The sequence below is a fragment of the Sinohyriopsis cumingii genome, unplaced genomic scaffold (genome assembly GCF_028554795.1).
Source record: "Sinohyriopsis cumingii isolate HCF-2022 unplaced genomic scaffold, ASM2855479v2 utg001818l, whole genome shotgun sequence".
Taxonomy (NCBI): domain Eukaryota; kingdom Metazoa; phylum Mollusca; class Bivalvia; order Unionida; family Unionidae; genus Sinohyriopsis; species Sinohyriopsis cumingii.
Window position 1 is genome coordinate 87905 of NW_028316062.1, and position 16259 is coordinate 104163.

Genomic DNA, 16259 nt, shown 5'->3' on the forward strand with positions numbered 1-16259 from the left:
GATGCCTCTATGACGTGTGTACGAAATATATGTCTTACGTAATATATGTTCTCACTATTCGCTACTCTCGTGAAAAGAATGAACGTTATATCAACAAAAAGAAGCAAGCTTCTTTGCAGAGTCTGTAGAGTAAGTGAACCTTCGATTGTTTTCTTTTAACTATAAACAAAGAAGTCCAAAAGAATGGCTTGGCCAAATACTTTCCGATATGGAGACGACCTCTTTTTCTGGTGACATAATGGGGACATCTACGTCTTGAATTATAAGAAAACATTAAATAATACAGCAATAACACAATGTCTAGATTCACAAAATAATCCCGTTTGAATAATAATGTTGTAATGTTGGAAAAAAGTAAGCTAAACCAAAATTATTTCAGATGTTCTACGGTAAGTCTTCATTCTGGTCCATCTCAGAAACAACGAGCTTATAATACGGAATCTCTCATGACTTATTTACATACTATCAAAGGGGATTTCTCATATAAATTTTACAGTTTGAAGAAGCAAAATTATCGTAATATAACACTACAATATTGTGAATGGTGTCATTGCCCCAAGGCAAACGAACACGTGTTAATTATGGCAAGCAAATGATTGTGTCTATATCAATTATGTTGTCATTTATAGGTCTAAAAGGTGTTTTGTATTACCGATTGACACCAGTAGATTTTCAACTCAGCAGTGACCAACTTGTTTGTCTTTCTTGGTGGTCAGAAGACCGCAACAACAAGGATTACTATGAAAGTATGAATGACAATATGCCAGCATGCCCTTGCTCCATGAACTGGCTTTGGTGGGACAATAGTTTTGGTAGCTACTATTTTCAGGATCCCTATACATACTGTGCTGTCGTTCGACCAAGGTGGTGGTACAGTCCTCATGGAAAGGTAGATATCCTTTGATTTTCACTAGCTACATTCGTATACGATATTTACTAACATGGTGTTGATAAACTAACTTTACCATTTAGTTTCAATAGTACAGTCTATTTGGGAAATAATATAGCTAAGACTTCCATACTCATTGTGATGTCATGTGTCCTAAATGAGAATAAAGCCCTCCTTTTAAAGATTGTCATTTGACACTATTTTATATTTTCAGTGAAGATTTGTCTTTAATATAACTAGTGTAATTTTTAACATTTTGATCCTATCTTTGTTATCTTAGTTGATAATGGTTCAACCAAGTAAAGTGTACCCCAAATATCCCTCGTTGCGGTCACACCTTCTAATATACATGCCAAATTATTCCAAACTCTCGGCCGCATAGAATAAAGTGAGACATATTGAATGAACAGGTTATAAATATCAATGAACTATCATGGATTAAGTAGTCTAATTAAATCCATTACACGATTTAAACATACATAGAGAGATGAGATTTCATTTGTCTTGCAGCATCACGTGATTATTTGTTTAGAGGATACACACCACATGCATTTATTTAATTTGTTTCAGGTATAAATTACTATAAGAAAATTCTTATATAATTGAATTGAAGTAGGAAGCCATGTGGTAATTACGTTTATCATAATGATATTTGGGAACAACAGAGATAAAGGTATCTTTGATATTTGACAAGAATATGATATATGTTTTCTTCTATAATTAGCCAAATAACTATTTACCACCACCCACCTGCAAGACAATAGAAAATGTATTGTCTTATAGGATCAACAAATGTATCGAGTTTCTGTATAACCATATTCACATGCAAATGTGTATTTATTGGAAAGTCTTTATTCATGGAGTTATTATGTCTTGAATACCTCATTACGTTTAGTAAAGTTGCAGTAAAAAATAAATGTCCCAGTTCACATACTCACGCGTATTTGCTATATTCCCTACATTACAATCGTTATTCAAGGACATATCGTAAGTAACTATTCAGATAAATGGGTTTATAACGTACTGTTTCCGATACAAGAGATTATTTGCTTGGTATAATCCGCCTTACCGCATATAGTACTGATTCATTACAAAGAATGTAATCATTATAACATAACGAGAATGATGGTCAACGTCCGCCTTTTGAAAAAAAAAAAAACGATTTATTATTATTAGTAGTAGTATTATTATTATTATCATTACTATTATTAGACCTGTTGCTATAATGTAACGACTGAACAGTATCAACAAACAGCACCCACTGCAGGAGGGTTTCTACAATATCACAAGATAACTAACTCCAAGCAATATCAGGCCGTAGACTTGAGGATGAAGGACTATTGCTGCAATAGAACCAAACTATGTAACTTGTACTATGAGCTACGTCCTGTCAGCCCCTGTTACAGCATATTTCCGTACTTTTTCGGTGAGTGCGATTTCTGAATCGGTTGTTTGATGTGAGCGACGATATTTTACTATCCCAATTATAAAGAATAAATATCTTGTTTCGGAATAAATCAAATAATGTAGCAGATAAACAAAACTATATGTTCACATCCCTCGGGGTAAGATATATTCATATGGATTGACAATACTTAAAATAATTTTCCCAACATTAAAATGAAGGACAATTACAAGATCTGTCACCACACTTGTTTCTTAGAAACCTTTCTGAAGAGGGTAAATTTTTCATTTAGCTGATGTTCAGCTTGCTTCATCCGAGGCATTTTAGAGTAAGGATATTCTTAGAATACATTATTGTTCTCTATCTAAATGCAAGCAGCGTGTTCTGGCCAACCAGAGGGACAATTATTCTAAAGCAAAACTTATTTTGCTTCGTTGTTCATCGTCCTTTCTTTGCATTTAACAAACATGGAGTAATTGACAATGATTCAGTAAATAGTGGATCAAACTGAGGGAAAGAAAAATCAAACACATGACACTCTTATGTTAATATGCAGTTTCTATGATTAATGAAAGTTATTTACTTTGATTTATTGACTCAAAATATTACCACTTTGATAAGTACCCAGCCAATCATTCCATATCTTAGGATCCTTGTAGGCATATCATATTCCGACAATCCCTGTAAACTATGTACAAGCACTGCTAACGGTTTCCTCCGATAATTCACTTATTTATGCAATGCTACTGATTTGATTGTACTGCATAGTCACATATTCCTTTTATCCCTAGTAGGAAAAGGTTATTTGTATTATTATATTCTTATTTGACATTAGTTGTGTTTTTTCTATTAGCAATCAGACTTTATATGTATTTACCTGACGAATGAAAATAAATAGAAAATCATGATTTAAAAATGCCCGTGTGAGTAATCATTGAACAACGCCGAAGTTACTTTATTCCAACAACGTGAACGCAGGCTTCGTATGTTTATCCTTACAGTTGTTTTCTTTTCTCGGTTATCATCAACATAAAAATATAAAGAGATCGAAAATGTAAATGCATCTCATATTTTCCTAACAACATAGTGTTTTTCAATATGTCACTGGTTGATAGTGTTGATGGTTTAATGAAATAATATGAAAGATGCGATTTATTCGACTACATAATTAATTTTACAGCTATATTCTGGGGTGATCCTCACATTGAAACCCTCGACAAGAAGAAGTTTACATTCAATGGATGGGGAGAATACACACTTGTATCCTTAGAGACAACCAAAGCCACTTTCTACCTGCAGTCACGTACATCCCGAGCAGAGAAAGCTAACGGCAATCTGACAGACGCTACAATTTTTTCAGCCTTTGCAGCGAAAGATAATTTAGGCTCCAATGTACAGGTAGAACTCAATGGAAGGAAAGATGGTAAGCATTATTTTTGTTATTCTATTTTATTTTCTTTAACTTCGCCTCAGAACTTATTTACATTTTTAATCAGAATGAAATATATTTTATCGTTCCTTCTGTTGGTTGCGTTCAGTAAAAATAGCGTATTAATATTATCGGAGTTTGCTAAATCTTCTTGTCCTTAGCTGGATTCTTTATTTTCTGTTGTGAATGGTTTATATTATTGCATCACAACTCGAAATGTTATTAGTATAGTAGCTTTACTGACACTCTCCGATGACAATCACACTCCTTTCAATAATTATCTAAATACTCGTCTATGGATGAATTTGGGTAGGGCCGATTATATAAACGTTAATGTGGAAGAACCATTATCTTTGTTAAGTCAATAAAACAATTAAATACATCACAAATAAATATACAGGCAATAACTTTGAAGACGGCAATTTGCACAATATGTTGTCATAGTAATATTATAAACATCTAAGTTGATGGCATTGTTTTTCATGTTATCTACTTAATATCAGCTTTAACTATATACAAATATTTTCAACACTAGCGTTCCGATTATACTCAGATGTTATTCTAAGTCATTGGCGTTTTGCGTTTGGTAGTGTTTAGCCTTTGGCCTTTAGAAAAAGGATATACAGCATGACGATCTTATGGTAATGAACAATACAAGAAAAAAATGATAATGAAATATATTCCAAGATACCAAAACAAAAACAAATATAACATAATATAATACAACATACAAGTTTTAATTAGCAATGCTGACGAAACAATAACTTACATAACTGTGCTTTAATTTCTTATAGGTTTAATCATATACGCAAAATCCAGTGAGAATATGTCTTCGTTTGATGACTATACGAAGGACTTTGCTGACATGACCAAGGTGTTTGAAGTGCAGGATGAATATATTTCGCTTTCTCGAGACGATGCTACAAAGACATTAACGGCCGTATTTTCCAATGGTTTATACTATACTATTTATGTTTCATTCTGTATATTATCATCAATGTCAGAAAAAAATGTATTTAATAACTACATATATTGTTTCCATCAAATAAACTCCAATAATTATTTGGCTTGAGATATTGCTTTAAAGTATATGATTCTGGCCTTCTCTCCGTTAAAAATCCAAATCACATTCATAAATGAGTGAGAGTGGAAAGGTATAACGTAGTGAATGAAATTTTTCCTTTATTTCTTGCTAAATTTTGAACTGTTAAAAGTTCAGGGTAATATTAAACTCATCAATAATAATACAAATTCAAAATTTGAATGTTAGATTTGTTTTTCTGAAACTGATCACAGGTAATATTTAACTTTAATGTGCGTTAATGGAAAATTTTATTTGTATGAACGGGAAGTTATCCTTTTGCAAACATGTGTAATATTTCAAAAATTAATCATTACATTGTCAAATTTGTATAAAGTCAGGTACTAAATTATTATACACCTTAACATTTAAGGAATATCCTTCAATGTGTCAGTTGGTGTCCGGATGTTATCTGTTAGCGTGGTAATACCTACTGAGTTTAAAGGACAGACAAGGGGTCTGCTGGGAAACTTTGATGGAAATCCGGATAATGACTTTATGTTTGACAATGGCACTTTCTTGTCTTCAAATATCTCTGAACGTCAAATTTTCAGCTACGGACAAACATGTAAGTGGTGTTCCCGCTATCTAATTAATTGTAATCTGTGAATGTGCAAATAAAGAACTAAAATTAATGCCTTCTAATTCAACAGCAACGATGTGCGTTGACGGTGGAAACGTATACTATCCATGGTATCCGTTAGGGTTGACAGCTTTTAAAACAATTATTAGATGTATTTATCAACATCAAAGAAATGAACCAACTGATTTTCGGATCACTATCATGACAGTCAAAGTTATAAACTATATTTAGTTAATGCTTTTAACTTTAAAACTACAACTGATGTTTTACTGCTCAGAGAGCAAGCAAAGTCTCCTGACGAAAACACTGAAAGTGACTTAATTTTCCCAAACGATATGATATGTCTCTGTATGAGGCGGGGTTAATTGTTATTAATACATATATCTAGCATGAACGTCGACACTACCTTGCATTTAACCGTTTTTAACTTTGACTTTACACTTGCTTCGTTTTGTCATGAAAAGAGTTTACGACGATAGGTACTGTGCTCATCACGAATGACCAAATACACTTAAGGACACTAGTTTTATACTATTATTGGGTTTTTATATTTCAGGGGAGGTGAATTCAATGAAATCAGTTTTCATATATCCACTTGGAAAAAACCATTCGGACTTTCACTACAAAAATTTTGTCCCCAAATTTTTGGATGAAGCGAACGTTGAAAAGGTTAAGAATGCCAAGAAGACATGTGGAGAAGACAATCAGGAATGTATATTTGATCTAGTTTTCACGGAAAACGAGGCGGTTGCTAATAACACTCGCCATCTAGAAGCACAGGCTGCGACTGGTCAAGCAGAAATAGGTAACCAAATCATATTTAGCAGAATAATTGCACAATAGATCATTAACTCTGGTAAAGAGTTGTGATGTGATAATTGTAATAATCAACACACATACGCACACACACATACATACATGATTATATAAACAATCAAAGTACCAGTAAATGAATAGTCAGTAGACAAAATATCTGAAAATGAGACTATACAATGAGATGAGACTTGATTAAATGAAATTTGATAATGAGATGAGACTTGATTAAATGAGACTTGATAATGGGATGAGACTTGATTAATGACACTTGATAATGAGATGAGACTTGAGTAATGAGACTTGATAATGAGATGAGACTTGATTAAATGAGACTTGATAATGAGATGAGACTTGATTAAATGAGACTTGATAATGAGATGAGACTTGATTAAATGGAATAAGGAAGAACATATGTTTTAATTTGAATATACGTGAATCACGATAATGAATAGGATTTATTAATAAATTAAAATAAATACATCTTTCTTCTTGTTTTTGAACTTCTTGCCTACGTAATAATAGTTTTACTGTTGTTAACGTTGCTGTTGTGTGTTTTAATTTTACAAGTTGCATCATATAGACAGATGTGTAACACAACAATTACCAACCGTTAAAATTCTTCTTACAGTGAATACAATTCCAACTATCACTGGCAATAGCACAGTGTATGCGTATGTTGGCCAACAGGTTTCTGTTCGAGCAAATGCATCTGATGATGGACCGATTACCTACAAACTGCTTTATAATACGGCAAATGCCACGAAAACAGACCAGGCAGACAATTCCACCATCATTTCCTTTGTTGTTAAAAGTGATGACCCAGTATCAGTCAGGTAAATATATATATATATATATATATATATATATATATATATATATATATATATATATATATATATATATATATATATATATATATATATATATATATATATATATATATATATATATATATAGATAGATAGATAGATAGATAGATAGATAGATAGAGATTGCTGTAATGAATTTCATTTTGCATAGACATTAAGGTAATCAGTATTTTCTACTATGAATAATATGCAATTTGATAACGTAACCTATTATAACAAAGGTTTTCATTTAAAAACGTGAAATTACATATATTCTTTTATAATGCTTTATAATACGGCAAATGCCACGAAAACAGACCAGGCAGACAATTCGACCATCACTTCCTTTGAGTTAGGTATATATATGTATATATATATATATATATATATATATATATATATATATATATATATATATATATATATATATATATATATATACTGCTGTAATGAATTTAAGTTTGCATAGACATAAAGATAAGCAATATTTTTACTATGTATAATACGCAGTTTGATAAAGTAACCTATTATAATAAAAAAGTTTACATTCCCACAGTTAAATCGTGAAATTACATATATTTTTGTTTATATCGTAATGGGTAATAAAACAGTGAAGTGGACAATAATATGAAACATAATTAAGTCACAAATCAATATTAACGTTTTGAAATCCCGTCGAGAAATCTAGTAGCATTCACAAATCAAGGATTGCTTTCCATCTCTAAGTATGTCTATATACATGTCTTATTCCAATTAGGTTTTTGCAGTTCCTACACAGTAATGCAAATCAATTTTCCTGACAAATTCCAGGCTCTATTATAGAATAAACGTTCATAAAATAATTTTGTAAAAATAAAAGATATTAAAAATATATGCTGTTGCGTATATATTTTAGATATCTTTATTATTTTCACCAGGTCTAGTCATTTTCTTCCTGAAGGAAAATATTGAAACAAAATAGCACTAACGACGAAATTAATAAAGTTGCTTCTACAGATGCAGTTTTCTCTATAGAATGGCGTAGTGAAAATTAATGCAGTTACTGGCATAAGTGTATTCCGTGATGTATCCACAATATTGGACTCATCTAAAACATAAAACCATTTGATTCAAACTTTTAGATTATGTTCTCTAATGATTATAAGTGGTAAGTGTTGATGTCAATGAGTATCATATTACTCTTTTAATTTATAATTACCAATATATTGTATGTATATCAGAAAAGGATCGCATCATTCTCATTGCAGCATAACAGCTCAAGATAAATTAAACGTGCATTCCCCTGCGCTGATGCTTGATATATACCTATGTAGTGGCTGTAAAGAACACGGGCATTGTGATTTCACACAACAAAGGGCAGACAACCGGTCAACTCCGAAATTTAAATACGCTGTGTGCATTTGTAGACCTTATTGGCAAGGTAAACAAATCAGAATCTTACAGCTATGAGTAGTTTATTCCAAATATTTTCTTTCTTCCCTCAGTACTATGTCTGTTTTCAATATATATATATATATATATATATATATATATATATATATATATATATATATATATATATATATATATATATATATAATACAGATTATATAATGCAAATAACAGCCCTTTCATGTGCAATGGATCAGACAAGGAACCACATGAGTCAGGGATTAAGATAAGTACAATAATTTGACAACCAACAGTTTAAAACTAGTTTTTAACTAGCCTGAGCGCTTTCGACTCTAAAGGCAAAGAGTTATTCAAACATTTTAATTAACTGAGGCTACGACAAAAATCTGATAGACGAGGCAACCCAAATGGCTAAACAAACGAAGTACAATGACCAACCAAAATATGAAGAGAATGAAAAGGCTGATCGGATACTATTTATCATGACCTACTAACCAGACCTACCCCAAAGTATCTAAATTCATCAGTAAACACTGATCCATCGTGGAACTAAGGTTACTAAGGTTAATCCCTATCGGAGACCAAAAAATCTCAAAGACACCATAGTCATGGCGAATCTAACGCCAATCACTAACCATGACCGCCCTAGCAAAACTGGTTCTGTGGCGATAAAAGGTGTATAACCTGTCAACATATTATAGACACCAGCACATTTTTAGCACAGCGTCTGGCGAAAAACTTAACATACATTGTCCAGACAAAACGTGCAAAACAAAGAATGTAATTTATCTCATCACATATAGCTTCCAGTATGTTGAAGAAATTGAAAAGCTACACAAAAGGATCAACCTCCACAGATATCATTCAATGACCAAAGAATCTGTACAGATATCATTGGATGACAAAGAAGCAGAACACTTCTCTCGCGACCACACTTTCAGTGATATAACACTTATTGCAATTGCTCACAATCCCAACTGGAGTTCCGAAACCAGAAAAGAAAATAAATCTTACTGGGTATGCCGCCTTAAAATATTCAAAATGCAAGCGGTTCAAACCAAGATAAAGACAGCCACGCACAAATAAAATCAGCTTCTTGAAGACGGGCCATTTTCTTTTATATGATTCTCTAAATTTGCTTGTTAGATTAAAATTAGTACTGCAATAATGAAATATCCGGGATATAATTTGCGCTTGCATCATATCACAATAAAATCATATGGTGATATGGCTGATTAATTTCTAGGTCAATATAAAATATATGTCAGGATCCGCCTCAAGTTGAAGTATATTAGTTAAAACATAAAATATTTCATTTTCTGTAGAATGTCACGTAAACTTTTGTAACCTCAACGATATATCTGTAGTATTTTTAGTGTTTTTTTCTTTTGTCTCTATATTGTGTTTGCATTGAAAAAGACTGTTTTAGAACCAAAATCATTAATTCTCTTTGTAAACGTGTTTTGTGCTGTTCGTTCTCAGCTTATAGAATATATATATATATATATATATATATATATATATATATATATATATATATATATATATATATATATATAAATGGGTGTGGGTTAGTGGGTGTGTGTAGACTGATATAAAGTAATATATACAACTTACACGCAAGCCTAGATACCAACATATGTGTACAGAGACACGGTAATAAAAACTACTTTGTGCTAGATAATTGCTGAAACGCAGACTTGCCAGACCTGTAAACTCGTACGATTTTGCCGTAAGTCTTACGAAAACTGCCCTTAAAATACGGACTTACGACATACTCGTAAAAACTAGGGAAAGTAATCGTTGCCGAAAAATCCGGAGAATTGGTTCATCCGTGTTTTATTTGGACCCGGGTTTCATCTTAGAATTAGTGAAATTATTCAGGGAAACCAGACGAACTATACAGCAGCACTCCAGACGCTTTAAACTGCACCTTTTTGTTCATGCAAAGCGTCTGTATGATCAAACTGTTGATTATAGAATGTTTAAAAATGGCGCCCAGAAAGCAATGTATGTTTAAGACGAAAGGGAAAATAAGTTTCCAGAAAAGTGTTAATAATCAACACAGAATAAAAAAAGGAGTATTCAAATTCTTGTGAATAAAAGCTGGAAGGGACACAATTACGTTTATTGGACATAAGGTGTCAATATGAGTATGTCTAGTGGCGGGAAATTTGATTGCCGTCGTCATGAGAAATGGAAAAGAATTTCCAAGAATTATATCAAGTTGAGAGAGAGAAGCAAGCCACTGACCTGCATAGAGTTTGGAACTAGAGTTTGTGCAGCTGTACTAGTGGTAAATAAAGACTACGCGTACTTTACAAACTTTTCAGTTGAACATACTGTTTATCGTCAATGCGTCGAACTTGTCGGTACGTTTTCAAGCTTTACAATAGCAGTTATTTATGCATTCTTATACCTTACTGAAAACTGGTCAATCTTACGGAAAAAACTCAACTGACTTACGGAGACGGATTCGTCAGGGTTGGCAGGTCTGACTTGCTTTATATATATATATATATATATATATATATATATATATATATATATATATATAAACATTGTTTGATCGAAGCAAACACGCATAAACTAAACTACAGCATCAATGGACAAAAGTTCCTAAAATTTACATTGCAGGCGAAAACTGCGAAACTGATTTTAATGGTTGTGCCTCCACACCATGCTCTCCACTAAGGAATTGTACAGACAATCCAGCTCCTATCCATGAAAGTTTAAACCGAGCCTATAACTGTTCCGCCTGTCCTAAAGGATACACTGATGGAGTAATTGATCCCAGCAAGTGTATAGGTAAGTAGGCGATCTTTTTGTTGCTAGGGTGGTTGGCCTTAGCAAGTGTATATGTAAGTAGACATGTTTCGTACCAATGAGGTTGTAGTTCCTAGCAAGTGTATAGGTTAGTAGGAACGCTTTCTGTTGCTAGGGTGGTTGGCCTTAGCAATTGTATACGTAGGTGGACATGTTTCGTACCAATGAGGTTGTAGTTCCTAGCAAGTGCATAGGTACGTTGTCACATTTTTCATGCTAGTGTGTTGGTGCCTAGTTACGTAAGCTCGCTTTTCTAAGTTTAGGCAGTACATAGTAGATATGTTTCTTACTGATGGGGATGGTAGACACACGCAAGTAGGTACGCTTTTTGACGCAGGGTTGTTAGTCCAAGTCAGTGTATAGTTAAGTGACATGTTTCGCAATGATAAAGTGGTAGTCCCTATCCAGTGTAAAGGTAACTTGGCATATTTCGTCCTAAATGTACATCCTGTTGGAGTGCGTGATCCCGCATAATCTGTGTTTTTTCTTAGTTTGCATATATATAATGCACATATATATATATATATATATATATATATATATATATATATATATATATACACAAAACATGGCTTTGAAACCGTTGGTATATAAAGCAATACGATATACCAGTATTATTGGTATCTCAAATTGCGATCCGCCCATAGCGCAATAATACGCACATATAAATATTAACACGACTGTGTTCAGTTGATTCTAGATCAATGATGAATTTCTATACATTAATGATTAGTAACGTATAAAAATAACGATCAAAAGTATTAATACTCCCAGTTTTCGAAATGAATTTAATACAGCATACATTTTCTTCTCAATCCTTTCTGCTTTCTGTTCCCCCGTCCCCTCTAATGCATCACGCAGAAATGTGGAATGAGAGAAAAAAGAAATTTGAGCTGGATTCAAACATTGAAATATAATTTGCACCAAGTAACCTACAATGCTATGGTTCGTCGTAATGATATGTGTGCACTTTCCTGGGGATTTATCAACCGTATGTATCAATGATACAAACCTGCAAACCATGTCGACATTATACGGTAAATTTCTAGGTTCCGTGGTACACATACTGTGATGTGTTTTAATGCTTTGTTATTGTTTTTTAAACATATTATGATGCTATAAATATCGATTATTATTAATTAAATAATAAAATGTCTAAAGGCCTCTCTCTCTCTCTTTCTCTCTTTCTCTCTCTCTCTCTCTCTCTCTCTCTCTCTCTCTGGACCATTGTAGCAAGATACGGGCTAAAATCTGTGAAATGACGAGCGTAGAGGATTTTCGTTTGTGTCATCCCACGATTTCTCTGGACTTATGAATGATGGTAAAAGTTAAGTCAAACCGACCAGAGGGTGAGAGGGAGAAAGAGAGAGAGTGAGAGAGAGCTTTAAAGTCAAACCGACTAGAGAGAGAGAGAGAGAGAGAGAGAGAGAGAGAGAGAGAGAGAGAGAGAGAATTTTATTATCAGTGGTACTGTTACTAAAGAAGAATAATGACCTGGAGCAACTGAACATATATTAAAATATTTTCATTACATCTTGTTGGTTTTGTAATTTTGCTTAGATTATATTCCACATTAATTTCCATGCCACGGCACGTGAATGTCTAGGCGTTCATGTGAATGGGGTAGCTAACCAAGCGTTTGTAGTGCTCTACTTTCATGTTTAAATCATACGTTTGCATTATATTGATTTAATCAATGTCAAGAAAAATAAAGACTGAAAAAGAAAATAATCAAGTTATCAATATGCACAAATGATTGTGAATAGCCACAAAAGGCATAGAACTACATTGTGTAGCGGACATACTCTGGGTTGTGATTAGTTCATTCACTTGGTCAATACACAGCTGCCTGTAATAAATATTAACTCCGTTCAAAGGGTAAATATATGATTGTTGTATCAATATTTATTGTTGTATGTACACTGTATCAATGATATACTAATCGTTGTATAAATATTTCATTAAAACGATACGGCGTACATACTATATATATATATATATATATATATATATATATATATATATATATATATATATATATATATATATATATATATATATATATATATATATATATATATATGTGTGTGTGTGTGTGTGTGTGTGTGTGTGTGTGTGTGTGTGTGTGTATGTGTGTGTGTGTGTGTGTGTGTGTGTGTGTGTACTTTCATGAATTAGCTTTCCTTCATTTGCTTTACTCTGACTACATATTAAACAAAAATAATAGTGATCAAGACAATATATCGAGTCCAGCTTAATGATGTTTTTGGCTGATTGTCCCATTATATGAGTTCCATTGGGCATATATGGATATCGAAGTCTAGAGGTGATGATAAATGACGAAGATGAATTGGATCCTATGCAATGTGTAATTTAGTGTTTGACAAATTGAAAATGGTTTTACACATTACATATTTACACATAGAATACATTTACAATAATGGACCTTAATATCTTAAATACAGATGTCCATCACTAACACACTATTTGTCATTTAGGCATATTAACGTCTTGATCTGTACATTTGTAATCATATATATTCAGTAACTAGATATTTTCTTGCTTTTGTGATGCATACGTATGTACCAAAAACCTCATGTATAAGACATATTTCCAACATTTCGTGTTTCAGATATAAACGAATGCAACACAGCATCACATGGATGCACCCAGACCTGTGTAAATACAGACGGAAGTTATTACTGTGCGTGCAACAATACATTCAGATTACACTCGAATGGGAAGGACTGTCAAGGTTGTTACGGTTCTCGTACTGTTTATTTCGATGAATTGTAAAATCAAAACATTTTGATCTTAAGAAACCTTGGATAAAAATAGTACTAATTATTTCAACTTGGACATATACTTATTTCAGTATTGTGATATTTCTTAAAAGGTGCATTATACGGAAAATGATCACATACTCTACGACATGCATTATGTATGATTACTACAATAAAACAAACAAAATTAATCTTGGCTTTATTTGAAGTCTCGGGTGATGTTTAAATGTATAACTTTTTAGAATCGCAACAAATGAAGTTATATATGAGAAATGAAATTTATTTAGTAGATAAACTAATGTATTTGATGAAATATAAACATAAAACCTATGTAGAAGAAAAAATTTGACATTGTTATATCGTACATACACATACAATGGGTGGACCATAAATCAACGTGTATACCTACATATAACGTAGGTAACATGTATACCTAAATATAACGTAATCTCGCATATTAGTTATTTGCCCCTTTTTTAGTCTTATAATTCAATTTCTAGTGTTTCTATGATAATTTTATTGCACAGGAGATAAAGAGACTGCCATTGTCCTCTTTGGTTAATCAAAACTTCTATGTTGACACTGTTTTAGATATCAACGAGTGTCAAGAAGGCATTTCTAACTGCGACCAGGGTTGTAACAACACATATGGGGGATATTATTGTACCTGTAAAACTGGTTATACCTATAACAGAACCAAAAGCCAATGTGTACAAGGTAAGGAAGCATATTTATTTTAATGTGAATAATCGGGTAAAGAAGCAAACGTAAATATGTCATAAAATTAATCGGGAATCAACAGTGTGATATGCATTTTTTATTTATGATACCAGTCTGGTTCAACTCTTTCTATGTCATAGAGCTATACCCATTTTGCATACGTGTGTTCTCATAGGCGTATAAACATAGGTCCGTGCGCGAGTTTGGTCATTACTCGGAGAGCTCTGCCCAAACAATCGCATGGGGGCCTGTCGCTGGAAGCTACACATTCCAACCATTTATTCGACTTTTACTGCCTTTAATTTACAACCCTGTTTTGGTTCTATGCGCTAACGCATCTGTTCCGTAGTTGCCTGGAGTTTTCAATTTCATCTACCACAGTCTAAACCTCGATTGAAGTTATGGTTTAATCTTCCTTTTTATTATATAACCATTCATTTCACCGCCGAACTGTTTAACATCAGATTTAATATCTGTATTGGCGTTGACTTTGAAGAAAGCAACTGACAAACCAGATTATCTGAGTTCCTTCTTATCAGTGATTGTGGCCAGGCGTTTCGCGACGTGGCCTCATAAATTCAGAACAAAGTCGTTGATATTCACATTGGACGTTGCAGTTTTCCAGTTCAATCTTGAAAACTCATAAGATTTCTTTGGTCGACATGGACAAAACGAGGTTGACAGTCTCGATGAAATAGGCTTTGGTGGCAAATGTTTTCAGATCTACATCGGCACCAAGTAGGTTTACGTGTCCGTAAATGTCAACATGCATTTCGTGTACTTCAAGGATAGTTTCTAATGCTTTGTCCTTGCAAATGCAAAATCAGCACTGGTGTGTGATGCTGCTGAACGCTTGAATGCACGCAGTGTCCAAAGATCTATTTTTCAACAACATGATCATAAACCGCTAACAATGCTGGAATGGTCATGAGTAATGGATATATCCCACCGCTCTTTAGCATTCGCGTTACCTCTGCCTCTGACAATTTTACTGTTACTGACGTGTTCCTTTGTATGGCTCCAATGAGCTTATTATATTGCGATTGGCTTAATCACACTGGGAGACCTCCAGTTAGCCGTGCATGCTGTTCATCACCACGGCCAATCTTAACTTCGTGATTAAACATTAATCTTTCATGGTGCTGTTCAATTACGAGTTTGTGAAAACAATTTCAGGTTGATCATAAGTACGGGTTTTCCGCAAGAGCGTCAATGTCCCTTATCAGCCCACCTGTTCACTCAACTAACATTATCTTATCAGAGAGAATTGTAACAATGTATATACAGTTGAGTAAAGGGGGTTCGGTTACACCTCCATAAATGTCGGTATGGACCAAGGACTGCTCAACAAGGTCCAAGTGTTCCAACGAAAGATAATAAATCGTGCACAATGAGGCAAAGTCTTTTTTGTGACATCTGCAGACCTGTATTATAATTTTCATGCCTGCGCATGTAAGACCGCATATTTGGAGATTCATCTGCGACAT

General features: G+C 33.3%; 1 protein-coding gene across 1 annotated transcript in view; it reads left to right on the forward strand.

Moving 5' to 3' along the window:
- The window catches only part of LOC149771494 (uncharacterized), a gene marked incomplete at its 5' end in the record, with an annotated part of 186776 nt that overhangs the window by 12943 nt on the left and 157574 nt on the right, over positions 1-16259 (forward strand). Inside the window, 11 exons of the mRNA XM_089948375.1 lie at positions 630-889; positions 2102-2315; positions 3475-3717; positions 4518-4676; positions 5178-5372; positions 5944-6192; positions 6832-7036; positions 8299-8471; positions 11081-11251; positions 13902-14024; positions 14644-14769. Of these exons, the coding sequence (XP_089804501.1) occupies positions 630-889; positions 2102-2315; positions 3475-3717; positions 4518-4676; positions 5178-5372; positions 5944-6192; positions 6832-7036; positions 8299-8471; positions 11081-11251; positions 13902-14024; positions 14644-14769 (2118 nt within the window). The remainder of the gene's footprint in view (positions 1-629; positions 890-2101; positions 2316-3474; positions 3718-4517; positions 4677-5177; positions 5373-5943; positions 6193-6831; positions 7037-8298; positions 8472-11080; positions 11252-13901; positions 14025-14643; positions 14770-16259) is intronic.